Below are 14,225 nucleotides of genomic sequence, written 5' to 3' on the forward strand. Positions count from 1 at the left end.
TTAGTTCGAAAATAAATTAAGTACGTGAATAAATCGCGTAAGTAAATCGAGTAAGTGCGCGAAAGTGTTGTGATAATTCAATTTATAAAAGGAAAAACTGTCAACTTATTACTCCAAGTGATTTGTTTGTCGCCGTGTGGGAACGTGTCCCCTTACTGTTATCCACGGAAAAATTATCGAACTTTTTTAAGCCTACTACATCATTACGAGACCTCGAATCAAGGTAAGAATAAATTTGTTGTGTGAGCATGTCTCTCACACACACACACACACACACACACACGCACACGCACACGCACACGCACACGCACACGCACACGCACACGCATACGCACACGCACACGCACACGCACACGCACACACACACACACGCACACACACACATACACACACACACACACACACACATATATATATAATTGTACTGTACATATAATTGTAATGTAATTTATAAAATATTAAAATATTTCTAAATTTAATATGATTAATTATTTCGTTTCTATAGACGAGATTTCCTTTCGCTACTGAAGCTTTGTATTATATATGGAAACCTCAACTCTCCAACGTCCACAACGTTCGCATAAAGTCGTGCAATTTCCGGTTACTTAACCAGGCTCGTGTGTTTTCGCGATGGGGCGCAATGGAAAAAGGATCACGTGAGCGGACGGACGAATTCACGTATATACGCATTCTGCATTGCTTTATAGAACGCCGTGGAAACCTGCTGGAACCTACAGCTTGATGCGAGAGAGGGAACGACGCGCCCGTACGGAGTGGTGCATGCATATGCAGATTTGTGGCGCTTCGAGGACCGCCTTGTTACCGCCGACCGACCGACAGACCGGACCGGTGCAAAGGCCGTAGGAGAATCCCGCATGCCGGTTATAGACATTAACTAAATATTTGTGCGGACCACAAGCAGAGAACCGCTGCGCGAGAACGTCTGGGATTAACCTCGGGCGATGGTACGTTAACGCGATGCGGGAGGAAGGAGATTGCTTGTGCGCGAGATGCACAGAGAACGAGATGGACGGGCAAGGGAACCTACTGAGAGGATGACAAGCCGACCGGAAAAGCAGAGACTCAATTCGAAATTCAAGGATGAAATGCTAATCGCGCGCGATTGCGCGTCTACGGCTACAATCTAGACTGCGATTACTGTAAAAAGGAAACAAGAGTACGAGCCATTTTATAATTCTCTTTTAAAAGATTATTCAATTTTTCAATAACAGCCTGCGTGTATTCTGTATCTTCAATAGTGTATTCCGTGAAGATGAAATTAAAGTCTTAATACAAATATATAAAATAATTTTTAAGAGTGTATATATAGTTCTCGAATTATCAACGAGAATTCAAAGCTAGTAATTTGCGATAATTTCACATGTTCAATTCTATAACTATACGTGTATCGATCTATTATTTATTATTGATTTTTATATTTTAGGATTTTATTTATAAGTACGCTATGACAATCAGGTGATATATGTAGCGGAAAATTAGCCACGAGACATTAGTCGGAATGTATATTATGTACCTGTCAAATATACATTTCGTTCTGTTTTCGTTCTGTTTATACTTGCGATATATACATATTTAAAAAAATTCCCTAAATTGTACGCTCGCATCAATTTAACATTAATTTAATCCCGGACGAAAAAGAGAGGATATAGAGAAGCTAAACGGCACCTCGAACGGCGGAGAAAACTCGAAAATCGAGTGGTCAATTTCACACGCCACTTGACTCGCATATAGCATGCTTTCGATCTGAAAATATTGGGCAATTTACATTTAAATCGGCGAAAAAGTCCAGGTGCTATGCGAAATATTCCGATTGAAGCATTGTTATAATTGTTTTGTAAATATCGTGAAAACGATAATGTAACAATTTTCATCTGTCATCGCTCCGATTCCTACTTTAACGGATTAAATCGCGCGAAATAATCTTCGATAAATAACCATCGTTCGACACGCTTACGGAACGTCAGTCTGGGAAGTCAATCAATTGCACGAGCTAATGATCGTTAATTGTTCATTGGAAATAGTCACAATTGTGGTTTGAATAGTAATGCGATGACACACGGAGAGGCACGCACTACTACATACCTCACTGTACGATGATATCGCGCTAACTTTGTGTTTACAATGCTATATGCGGTGTGCCACAGAGACGGAAGCAAGAGAGAATTTTATGCGAGCTAGTCTGTAACGTCTTCGAAATATTTAACGTACTATGAGATTTAATTATCTATATCCTGCCTTTTAAATAAAGTGTTTTAAATGAACGATCGCTGCGGCTTTTCACCATTTATATTCGGCGATATTACTCCACGTTCTAAATCTGAAAACGATAAACGTTTCGGTGAAAAAATCATTCGGTGAAAACAGGTTTCGGTGTAAAACGTGTTCGAAATTAAACACCGCATTAAGTAAATAATTGTCGACCATAAAAACGTTCAAATAAGAGAATATTTTCATTTTCGTCGCACCGATTATCGCCAATGCGATAACACACGGAGAGGCACGCACTCCTACCTGCTTTACTGTACGAATGACAGCGTGCTAACTTTGCGTTTGCAACGCTATGCGGTAAGCCGCAGAGACGAAAGCAAGAGAGGAAAATTTTAGGCAAGCTAGGTTGTAACGTCTTCTAAATGTTTAATGCATTATGAGATAATTATGTATATTTTGTCTTTTAAATAAAGTGTTAATAAATGATTGCTGCTGCGCCCTTTCATTTATATCCGGCGGAAATAATTTCAATTTTCTAGATATATATTACTCATGACAATTTATAAATGGATGTATACAAATAATTGAAGAAACGATAAAATCAGTTTTTAATAATACGGCATATTAGTAACTTTATTAAATAATAAACTCATTCACTAAAGTATCGCCGAACGCTGATTATATCAACGGCTATCTTGTTATCTACCGTTGATGCAGTCGTGACAGATCAATCGAACGGCTACTAAACGTAGCGAATTTAAACCGACCAGATGCTATCGTTTGGCCATTGGCTAAATAATTACAAATGACAGATTTGCCAAAATCGAAGTGATGTATGTACGAGCGATTAATCAAATGCGCTGTGCTTATTCACAACAAATGTAACGAAAATGTGATTGTATGCATATCGTTACAATCTCTGATTTCCAAATTAAAATAGAATGGTAAATATTTTCCGTTTTTAATTAAAACAACGTGAGATTTTTTCATCACCAACATTTTCGACTGAATAATTCTAGTAAAGTCCCTCTTTCCCTCCGATTGGACGAGACTGTTATCCGGATAAGGTTTAAAAATTCCCAGAAAATCCTGGAATTGCACGATTTGATCTCGCTACGGCTCGTTTTATTTTTTTTTTTTTTTCACTTTTGACAACCGACCATAGATGTCATTCCAGCGGGCGGGAATATCTGGCATGCCCGATATCGCGACGGTATGCGAATGATGCGGATGCACGTGCGTGTCGTAAGACACACGTGCACGCATACCAGCGACGGTGTCGACCGCGTTCGCGCGAGAATCGGGTCACCGGAATGGCACCCATTTCAAACCGGTCCTCAAGAGCAAATCACCCCTATTTTACGGATACCCGCGTGCACGCATACGCGGGCACGCACGCGATCGAGGCGACCGTTGTGCCCACAAAGCGAGGATTTACAATTATTATTATCGACCTTACGTCCGTGCGCGCGGCGACTCGAATATAGCCGGTCGAACGAGTTCGTGGCCGGAATGCTCTGTTACCGAATATCGCTTTCTTCTTTCTTACTTTTTCAATAGACAGTTTTCATTTATTACAACAAAAATCGAATCTTGAATAATCTGTATATAGGAAATCCAAAAAAATACTCGAGAATTCTGATCGGTAAATTAAATTTACGGATTTTTTGTTAAAACAAATTTATTCTAAACTTTAGCTTGAAATTTTTTCATTGAATATCGTTCATGATATGTCGATTTCTGAGAAACGCGGCACCATCGGATCAATATCCGTATTACATTCCATCGTGTCTGTATGTACGACTGACATTTGGTCGTCGCGTTTTGCTCATTGCAAACTCCGGTATCTATACACACACACAAACACACACACACGCGCACGCGCGTATGTGTGTGTGTGAAAATGACGTGCACGTGTGTTCATGAGTTACGCATATGCATTTTGGTCTCATAAATAAGATACACTCTGAAAGCTTCGTTGATAATCGCTCTGCTTAGGTATTTTAACAAAATGCATTGCTATTTACTCGTATTTCTGATGAAAAGCATATGCCTAACACGATGTCTAACACAATTTGCTTTATTAATATTTTTATATAATTCTTCTCTCTATTCTTTTGCTCTTTCTATAATTAATGATTTAAAAAATAAAGTAAAGATTTGTGAAGTTTTCATGTTATTACAAAATAATTTAATATATTTTCTGCAAGAAAATAGAAAAATCTTGCTTGAATTTAAATACATTTTGAGAAAGTACTTTTAAATAGTAAAAATTAAATGAACAGTTTGAAAAAAATTTTATTAACTATAATATACATATTAAATATGCCACCTACAAATTTTACGTATTGATTTTCGGCATTTGGTTATAAATTCATTTACTAACATGTGAAAAATTATTATCGTAAAAATTATATGAGTCGTATTGATTAAATTATATGAGTCTATTAGAATGAGAGGATAAAATAATTTACTTTGTTTTCGATTAAATAAGTGGAGCAAAACACAAGTTATAATCTGCACATTTCCAATATTGGCTACATCGGAAGCCAATTACTGAATATCAATTTGTTGCACGATAATAAATAATATGGCTAAAAAACCAGATTATTGCTCGATGTCACGAATAAATAGCACAAATAAATACCAATTAACTGAAATCTATATAAAACGCCGATAAAACCGATAAATGAGCTCGCCTGATTAGGTGCGGTAAAACTTGTCAATTATTATTTAATCTGACATACAACATGCTTCCATATAAATTTCGTAGCTGGAAAATACAAGCCCATTATGTAATGCAGTAAAATAAGGAGAAGCTTAACTTATTACATTTAAAGAAATCATAAAATTCATTAATTTGTGTAGTAAAATTTCAAGTCTAAAAATTCTATAACAACATTTCTTTTTATTTTAACAAACATTTGAACGGATATAGAATATAATGTAATCACAAAGTAATAAGACTAATTTTAATTATCTCGTCCTTCTGTACATTTGAGATCAGATATTATGCGCCATAACGTAACGCTGATAATTGGATAAATCAAATTACTCGTATGCACTACATTTACTCGTCGTGATAATTAACATCTCCTGTCGAGACGGTAATGTAATATGGCGGAAGTAGCATGCAACGCGAACAAAGCGTGAGAATATGTACAGGGTATGTCTTCTCGATTTACAAGCTTGGAAGGAAAGCAACAGTAATATCGTTAGTTATGTAATTTGTATGTCAACGTTGGTGTGTCTCATTTACGTATCTTCTTAATAAAAGTATAAATATAATTTTATAATATAAATCTTCTAATATAGTAATATAGTAATACTCTCTTCTTTACGACGCAAATTTTTAGAAATGCGCGACCAATAGTATTGAAATTATATAGTACAGGCACAACTGCTGCAAGAAACGATAACATTTCATACTTCTTATTCTTTCCGCGAAGTAAAGTAAAAGGTACTATTTGCATGCAACGAGATCGAACAGAGAAAAAAAAGAGTCGCCTTACGACCTTCGTGACGAACTTATTCGAAAATGCGCCAATTTCGTTCAAGTACCGCAATGCGTTTCATCGAAGCGACGATGATTCGATCGCTCCTTTATGCCGCGCCTTAGATATAAAACGGTACCAACCACACCTGCTAGAAGCTCTTTTCTTTACTGCGTCAATTTTATTTCGAAACGAAGAACGAAATAGAAATTTAAATAAAATATGCGTTAAATTAAAATAGACGCATTTTCTTAAATAGTTTAATTATATTTTATTTATATCTTCAATATTGCGATATACACGGAATGTAACTAAAATAAAAGACGAATTTAAGCATATCGATAGAAAATCGATACGCTTAAAGAGATATGGAAAGACAGGTGTACGCAGGATGCAAGGTCAGTTCATTATCAGACAACTTATTGTATCAGACAACGAACACCGGGCCGCAATTTGGCCCGAGACACAGCTATGTTCACGGAATAAAGCGCAGTTTCGCGATTTACAATGTAAAACGGACGTTTCGGAATGGCACTCTCACTTGCTCGCCATGCGAGCAGCTACGCGTGACACTAGAAACAATGATGATTTAATCAACTCCGCTACGAAAGCAGCACTCGGCTTCGATTGCGGCTGCCGTGTTTAACGACCGAATCGCTTCCTGCAGGTTAACGCGATTAGTCCGCCCCATTAGCGCGTTCGCGTTTAAGCGCCGCGTCGCGTCGCGTCCCGCGATTACGCGGGGGCGAGTCAGGTCAGTCACCGAACACACAGTCTTGAAGCCTCCCCATCTTCCCCACGAGACACTCGATTTTAACGGCTGAAAAATCGAGTTCTCCCAGCCGAGAAAAGATGACAACCGTGAAGCGACTTCGCCCCCAGTGAATTTTACTGATGCGCCGTGCGATAAGTGCGCGGAGACACGGATTCCTCGGTCGCCGATTTTCGCGGTAAATGGCGGTGGCAAAATTTATAGCGTTCCAGAATAGTCCCTTTAAGCGACGAGATTTCGACGATTCTGCGCTTTCGCGCCGGTCTCCGATGAATTGGGAGATTGTAACACGTACGGAATAGCATGCGCGATATTACTTGGCTGTTTTAATTTGCTTGATTTCAGCAGTGTCGTTTATTTAAAAAAGGCCGACAAATCTATAGATGAAAGTTCGTCGATAATATCGTCCTGCATATAATGGTGATACTTGAGAAGATTGCTTTCGCTACGCGTTGAATATACTCGATTGTATCGATTCGTTTCAAGTGATTAGCGGCGATTAATGCACTTTAGCGTTGGAAGCATCACGATTTGCGGACAGGCAGCCTCCGTCATTCAGGAAATGTACTTAAATGCCCGGTGATGTAAAGCCAGCTGCAAAGTGAAACCGATAGTAACGTCGGCCCCTCGCTGGCGAACAAACTTCTTAACATGCTGTATGCGATCGTGCAATGCCAAATAAATTACGATTTCTCCGGTATAGCATCACGTACGGATGCACTTGCCTAAATGCGCCCGCCTACGGACTGCAGACTACACGGTCAGTGCGTAAATGTGTGCCACGTAATGTTATATTGATACGCGACTCCAATGATAACGCTTAGTGGAAAGGTCAATAAGTTCACCAAACATCAGGGTTTGCCACTTGAATACACGATCGAATTTGCTTTTCCATTAAATTCAAACGTTAATTGCTGTAGTAATTAATTAATTGTACATTAGAAAGAGGGGAAATAATTTTGTTTTTTCTCGTCTAGTGACGTTATTAATAAAAACGCAATATAATTTCATTCTCTTCCTTGAAAGAGAGAGAGAGAGAGAGAGAGAGAGAGAGGAAGAGAGCCAAGAAATAAAAAATTTCTCAACATCAATACAATAAAATTTAAGTAAAAAAAAAAATAATATATATTAGCTATTACTCAAGAATGTATTATTTACGTTAATTTATACTTTTTATCATAAATTTGCAACTGAGTTATTTAAAAAAAAATAATTCATTATAATATAATATAAATAAAATTAGAATAAATTCAATTCGTTTTAGCAAACAGGAATTCTCAAAACTTAATAAATTTATGACTATTCTTTAACATCTAAAAAATTATCATATAAAATATGCATATGCATTTTTCTTACAGTCACAATTGCACGGAAAAGAACTGTCAGTAAGAACAATTAAACTGACCAAGGCAATTCTGAGATAGTATTATTCAGTGAACAATAATATTGTTTAGTGAGAGACAGTATTGTTCAGTGAGACGATCTGCGATGGAAGGAAACAGAGAATAATTTTCAGGAAAAACAGAAAATCCGAATGAAACTTACAATGCCGCGATCGATCTTCCGTGACCCTTTAACAACAAACAGCCCTAGGAAAACAGTCCTGCACCATTCGTTCATATTATCTGCGTTATTCGCGTTTTACCCTTCTTACTGCTTTCCGCTATCTAAGACAAATGGATATAGCTATGCTAAAACCCGATCGACGTCAATTTTCCAAAAGGCCGAATAAACTTACGCAGTTCATTTGAACGCGAAATACACATGTGATATTATTTCTTCTGAAACTCGATTCGCTTTTTTTGTTCAATATTAAAAGTTCCACGAATGAATAAAGGTAAATAATTGTATCCAGCTTGGTCTTGGGTCTATTCACCACGAGTTGAAAATACCCAACGTTCTCGAAACAGAATGGCTTGATGTTTACTAATAAATGCAACTCGACGCGTATCACGTCATGAGTAGCTCGGACATTATGCCAGCTGCCGCACTGCGTGCATGCTTGTATACGGCTGTCTTCACGTGTCATGAATGAAACAACCGTGTACGCGCGTGTAATTACCTCATTTTTTCGCGTATAGTCGATTAAATTCTACCCTCAAGTAATTTCGACTTATTTTACGAGAAGATAAATTTATCGTCATACTTATTTTCCGACGTACAACACCGGCGGGATTAAAGATTGTGAAGTTAAGTTTTCATGTCATCCCCGAAAGTTCGCTGGGAAAACGATCTACTAGACCGCATGTGGCGCCGGGGACAATGACGATAAATAAGCGCTCGTGAAATTTTATAGTTTATTTGGTACATGCAGGAAGCCGAACACGGTAGGACAATATCGAAGGCTGCGCGTATATATGCACGTGTGGGCGTTCAAGTTCCATTCAACCGATGACGAACGTATATGTCAATCGCTGGAACCGTGTCCCAGTCGCAGGATAAATGGTTGTGCGTGTTAATATGATTTTGTCACGAGCAGGCATTCGCGCTGCCATCGCGACTGCGAAAGGGATCTCGATTCGCGGGGTGATCGACCGCGGCGCAAGTCTTGGCACAAGTCAAAATACCACAGTCCAGAAGTGGCTGAACCTTTGATAATGCATGCCAAATTTTGGCGAGCGCACTTGGCACCCGAAATAGCCCTACTCTTAATAAAATCAGTACAAGTACAGACTCTCGAACTGTCCAGTATATATAGAAGATGTTATTAGAAGACGCACACGCACCTTATTATCATTCTGATAGTTATTTATATCTATAAACTCCTTTTTCTTTTCCCTATTTTACGCGTGATATTATATACGAGCTAGAAATCTAGAAGAGCTAACAAAGAGCCAAGGTAATCGCTTCGTACACGTTCTTGAAATTTAGAAGGACGCAAGTCTGGGGAGACGACGTGTTCTCTTATGGATTAAGTAATTTGGAGCAACTTCTCATAATTACGTAACTCGCTGGTGCAAATTGAGGCATAACTTCGCATACTTAATTGTAGCTCTAATCTATTCTAATCTAATCCAAGTCGCTCTCGCACAATTTCGAGTTATGGATGGGAGAACGGCTTGTAAATTAGCGAGTATAAATTTCATTACGTAAAGCGACATAATACTAATTATCCGTACGACGGTTCTAGATTCTAGTTGACAAATTGCGACCCGAATTTTGCATCAGTGCAACAACTACGATTTATTCTCTAATCGAAATGTATATCTAATATCGTAAAACAGAGAACATTTCATGCTTGTTGATATTGCAATACGAGAAGTATATTTCACGTTATTATAATAAATGATACTCGCGTTATAATAACAATTTGATAAATTACCTCGTATGTTATGCACAATATTATATATATAAAATCAGCGTGTTGAATTTTGGTCAGATATTTAATCGGTTTATAATTTATATAAAACATATATGTCTTTTTGCCGAAGTTCAACGAATTGTAGATCGTTGCAGAAAAAAACTCGCGAAAAGTCCGAGTTTGTCCGATGAAGCGTCCGCGTTTTTACGCGATAGCACAAACGTGCACAACTGCCGTTGTCGCACGCGATCACGCGAGAGTAGCCAATCGAAACGGATACCGTGGCAGAGGCCACCGCACTCCGTCATTATTCACATTACATTAAGCATTTGTTATGTTTAACGTTACATTTACCTCGGGGTTCGTCCGCTTCTCGAATTCGATGTAACATGTGAATGCGTCACTTGATCAGGTACCAGTACCAGAATCGCGACCATGCATTTACATTAAATAATAGCTTTATCGCAATAAACACTTCAAAAGTGTTATTAAATCTTCTGTTTTGATATTACAATCCTAACAATGTCACACGATCGAATCTCTGAGATCTGTACTTACAGTCGTGTAATTTTGTCGAATAATTCAGTTAAAACCCGTCTTGAGATATAATTTAGTGTAATAGATCGTGCGAGGCTATTTATATCGCATTTGTAATCGCGATTTAATTGAAGTATTTATAGTTTGCAACAACTCAATCTTGTTTATGGACTTTATCTTGTTAATTTACTTTTATACACTGTTAAATCTATAATGTCAAATTTAACTATTTAAATCGCCATTGCTCCTACTTAATACATAGTTATTTTTAACTAAAACAATAGAATTATTTTTTAACGATACAAAGTAATTTAACCCAAATTTGGGTTAAATTTGAACTGTTTTAAATTATTTAACTCTATTGTTTTAGTTAGAAATAACTATATATTAAATAGGAGTAGTAGCGACTCAAATAGCGACTTAAATTTGACACTGTATCATAGATTTAACAGTGTATCACTGGAAAGAAAGATGTATTTAATGACATGAAATCTAATAAATTATCTCATCGCACATATTGTAATCTCAAAGTGTTTCACAACAGCGGAAGTGTTTCACCTACAGTATTTTAATCGGCCTCAAATTTTACAAAAATAATGTTGTATTTCACGATTAACTAAGCGTATTCTCAATAAGCGTAGTCTTTAAAAATGTGTAACTACTGTCTGTATCTTAAGATAAAGCTTCATTCTAAAAGCCTTATCCAATATACTTTTCAATACAATTGAATTCAAGAACACAATGACTATAAGTGCAGATCTAAAAGTCAAAAGGGTAGACAAATTCAAATTGAATTAAGTTTCACGGGTCACGATACAATACTAGTATCGACAAATAAAAGTTTCGAACATCAGAGGGATGGAGACAATCGATTTTTTTCCCCCTACGCTGCGTATTCCATATTATTCCACGCGTTCCGCGTGGAAGTTGATACCGTAATGGGAGCATGGGGTCGCGACATATGTCGCTTGGGATTTAAAGTACAACGAAGCTTATTTTCATGTAAATAAGAACACATGTAGAACGTTAGAAAAATACCTTCTAAAAGGGAAACTTATTCGATTAGTGATATGCGATAGCATAACACAACTAATTTTAAATACAGTCTGCCATTTTCTGAAAGAGATATGGTAATAACGTATAATTTATTCTTCTTTTCAATATACCGTGTTTCGTATTAAAAGTGGAATGATATATCTGAATAAGTGCTGCAGAAATTATTTTTGTTCACGGAAGCACGATGTAAAAACTGCAACAAGTTTACGCAACCGTGCCCGCTCGGAACATAATACGTTTAAACACATGTTAAAAATCTGGAGATGAAAATCCCAGAAGCGTAAATACGGAATGCTTTTAAAAATTACATGCAAACCGCAACGAGAAATTTAGTGAAAACATATGTATATGTCATGACGTATGTAAATTAACTTTTTATTTTGCGAATAAGCATATTTTTCTCTTGATCTTTCGAGAAATTCGATTGGAATATTACGTAAATTATTAAAAATTAATTATGCGCCAAAATTTATTTATATAAACTATGCATGTATTTGAAAATTTGAAATGGAACATTTGAACAATAGACAATCTACGCGCCATTTAAATATTCGAATTTGTATTTCGTCACGTGATGTATTACTTGAGAAGCACCATTTTATTGTAAAAATTTCGCGTTTTGATCGCGATATTCTTAAAGATAACTGTTATTCGCTGTTATGCGTGCACTTTGTCACATAAAAATATGAGAACAGAAACTTTGACTTACAAAAAAAAACGCAAGCAATGAGTTGCACTCTGAAGTCGCCTGCGGAAAGCGTCATTCGTGCATTGCGAATGTTACGCCGACGACCAACTTATTCGATCATTGGGCTGATCCGAAATTTCACGTCACGACGATCAGCTGATAGTGAATGATATCTTACCTTGGTGTCCCTGGATGTGTGGTAATAGTAAACAAAGGCGAACATCCACGCGCATGACAGGAGCAACGCGATCTTGACATTCCGCCGCATGACTGCTGCGGTTCGCACTTATTTCGCGTCCCACGTCCCCCGCCCGTCCGGCCGGCCGATGCCCGATGACACGTCTTCTAGCCGCAAACCGCGAATCTCCTTCTCTCTCTCACGAAACGTAGCACGCACACCCGCGACCGAGAACGCGGTGCAATGCCACGGAACACCACTAATGCACACCTACCGGCAGCCGAAGCCATACTGCCGAGGCGCCGAGGCCGACCGAATGCGGCGACTACAGTGCTCGACGCAGGCTTCTCCCGCGGCCATCGCCACCTGTTGGCGGCACACCGAACTCAGACACACCCACACACTAAGAGGCGCCAGATTTCGGAAAAAATATTGAATAAATTGGAAAGAACAATAAAATTCAATTTTAAAGTGGACGAATAAATTCATCCGAATAAAACTTTGATATACTTTTATGTGAAAACAATTGTGCTTGTAAATGAAAGAATAATTTCTTAATATAACTTATATTTGTTAAAATATGTGTAATTATATATAACTAAAAAAAGTTTAAATCCATAATTTTCAGATAAGCGGAAATAAAAACTGTAAAAGTTCTTATTCAAGATATTTACGTATATATTAATGTATAAATTTATGTATTTTTAAAATATTTCAAATATTTGTTAAGCAAATATGTATGTACCTTAGAATAATTTCAATCTGTTAAATATTATTCAGTCTTGAAAAATGAGTTAATTATAAATATCAAAAAATAAAAAAGTTATTTTATCATATTTATTCAGATAATGACGATATTATAGAAACATGCATATTATTAAGTTAATGATATATTAAAACAACGAGTTTCCATTTCAGCTATAAAAGAATATAAACTTAAACAGATGTTTTAATCAAATAATGTATTAATATATAATTATGTCATATGTGCAATCTAATACCTTTGGAGAGTATAATTTTTAAAATAATATTTGTGAGTATAAACAATTTGAATAATTAACATGCATGCTGAAAGTTTAATAAATCAGATTAAATTCACTCACACACACAGCAATGAAGATCTGAAATGGGATATATTGAAATTATCGCGGATATACGAAATATATTTTAATTTCCTTGGAGTAAATAGAGTAAATTATAAAAATTATAGAAATACTTTTGTATAAGCTATTCAGGAAACATCTTACCTTGAACAAAATAAATGTGAACACAGTAAATCGGAGAGATGTCCTACAGACATCTGAAATAAGTAATTAATATATCTTCCAGACGCGTCTCTTATATATAATAAGACGTCTTTTATTATTATATAGGATCTACGGAATAATAGGTATAAACAGATTATTAAGAAAATTTGAATAATATGGTACCAAAATCACTTACAAAGCGCTTATTGAATTCTTGCATTTACTGGGCATAATTAGTATTTTTTTTAAATATAAAAATGTACATTAATTAGATGCAAGAACTTTTTAAATGGGTGCAGTATATACGTACCTACATTACACTAGATGCATGTAACCTCTTCCCTTTCATTTCTATCTACGAAATTATATAATCTTGAGGTTGAAGGTAAAAGCGCATGCCCACCCTCCCCCCCTCCGCAGGACAACAATAAAAATTTTTATCTAAATATTCTGCATTTGTATCGTGGATTGAGTGAATATCGGAACGCAGTCTTAGATTGATTATTATTGTAGCTTTTCGTAAATATACATATACTTATTAAATATCAATAAAACGTATATTTATTTTATATCTTATTATAGGTATACATAAAAATGTATACAAGTGGTGTAGGTATATAAGTGAATAAAATAAATTATACAAGAGCTAATTGCGTTGCACGCTAATTTCGTCTTAACGTGCTTTTGTACTGAAAACGTCATTCTACTTTTATATAGACTTAT

The 14,225-nt window shown here is 36.5% G+C and overlaps 2 protein-coding genes across 2 annotated transcripts in view; both read right to left on the minus strand.

The window, feature by feature from the left end:
• LOC105448425 (polypeptide N-acetylgalactosaminyltransferase 2) overlaps positions 1–12,542 on the minus strand; it is a 191,355-nt gene extending 178,813 nt beyond the window's left edge. The window contains exon 1 of the mRNA XM_011686953.1: positions 12,256–12,542. Within this exon, the coding sequence (XP_011685255.1) occupies positions 12,256–12,345 (90 nt within the window). The 5' untranslated portion in view covers positions 12,346–12,542. The remainder of the gene's footprint in view (positions 1–12,255) is intronic.
• LOC105448530 (glutamate-gated chloride channel subunit beta-like) overlaps positions 1–14,225 on the minus strand; it is a 547,315-nt gene that overhangs the window by 206,351 nt on the left and 326,739 nt on the right. The window lies entirely within an intron of this gene.

The sequence above is a fragment of the Wasmannia auropunctata genome, unplaced genomic scaffold (assembly GCF_000956235.1).
Source record: "Wasmannia auropunctata unplaced genomic scaffold, wasmannia.A_1.0 LD336085.1, whole genome shotgun sequence".
Classification (NCBI taxonomy): Eukaryota; Metazoa; Arthropoda; class Insecta; order Hymenoptera; family Formicidae; genus Wasmannia; species Wasmannia auropunctata.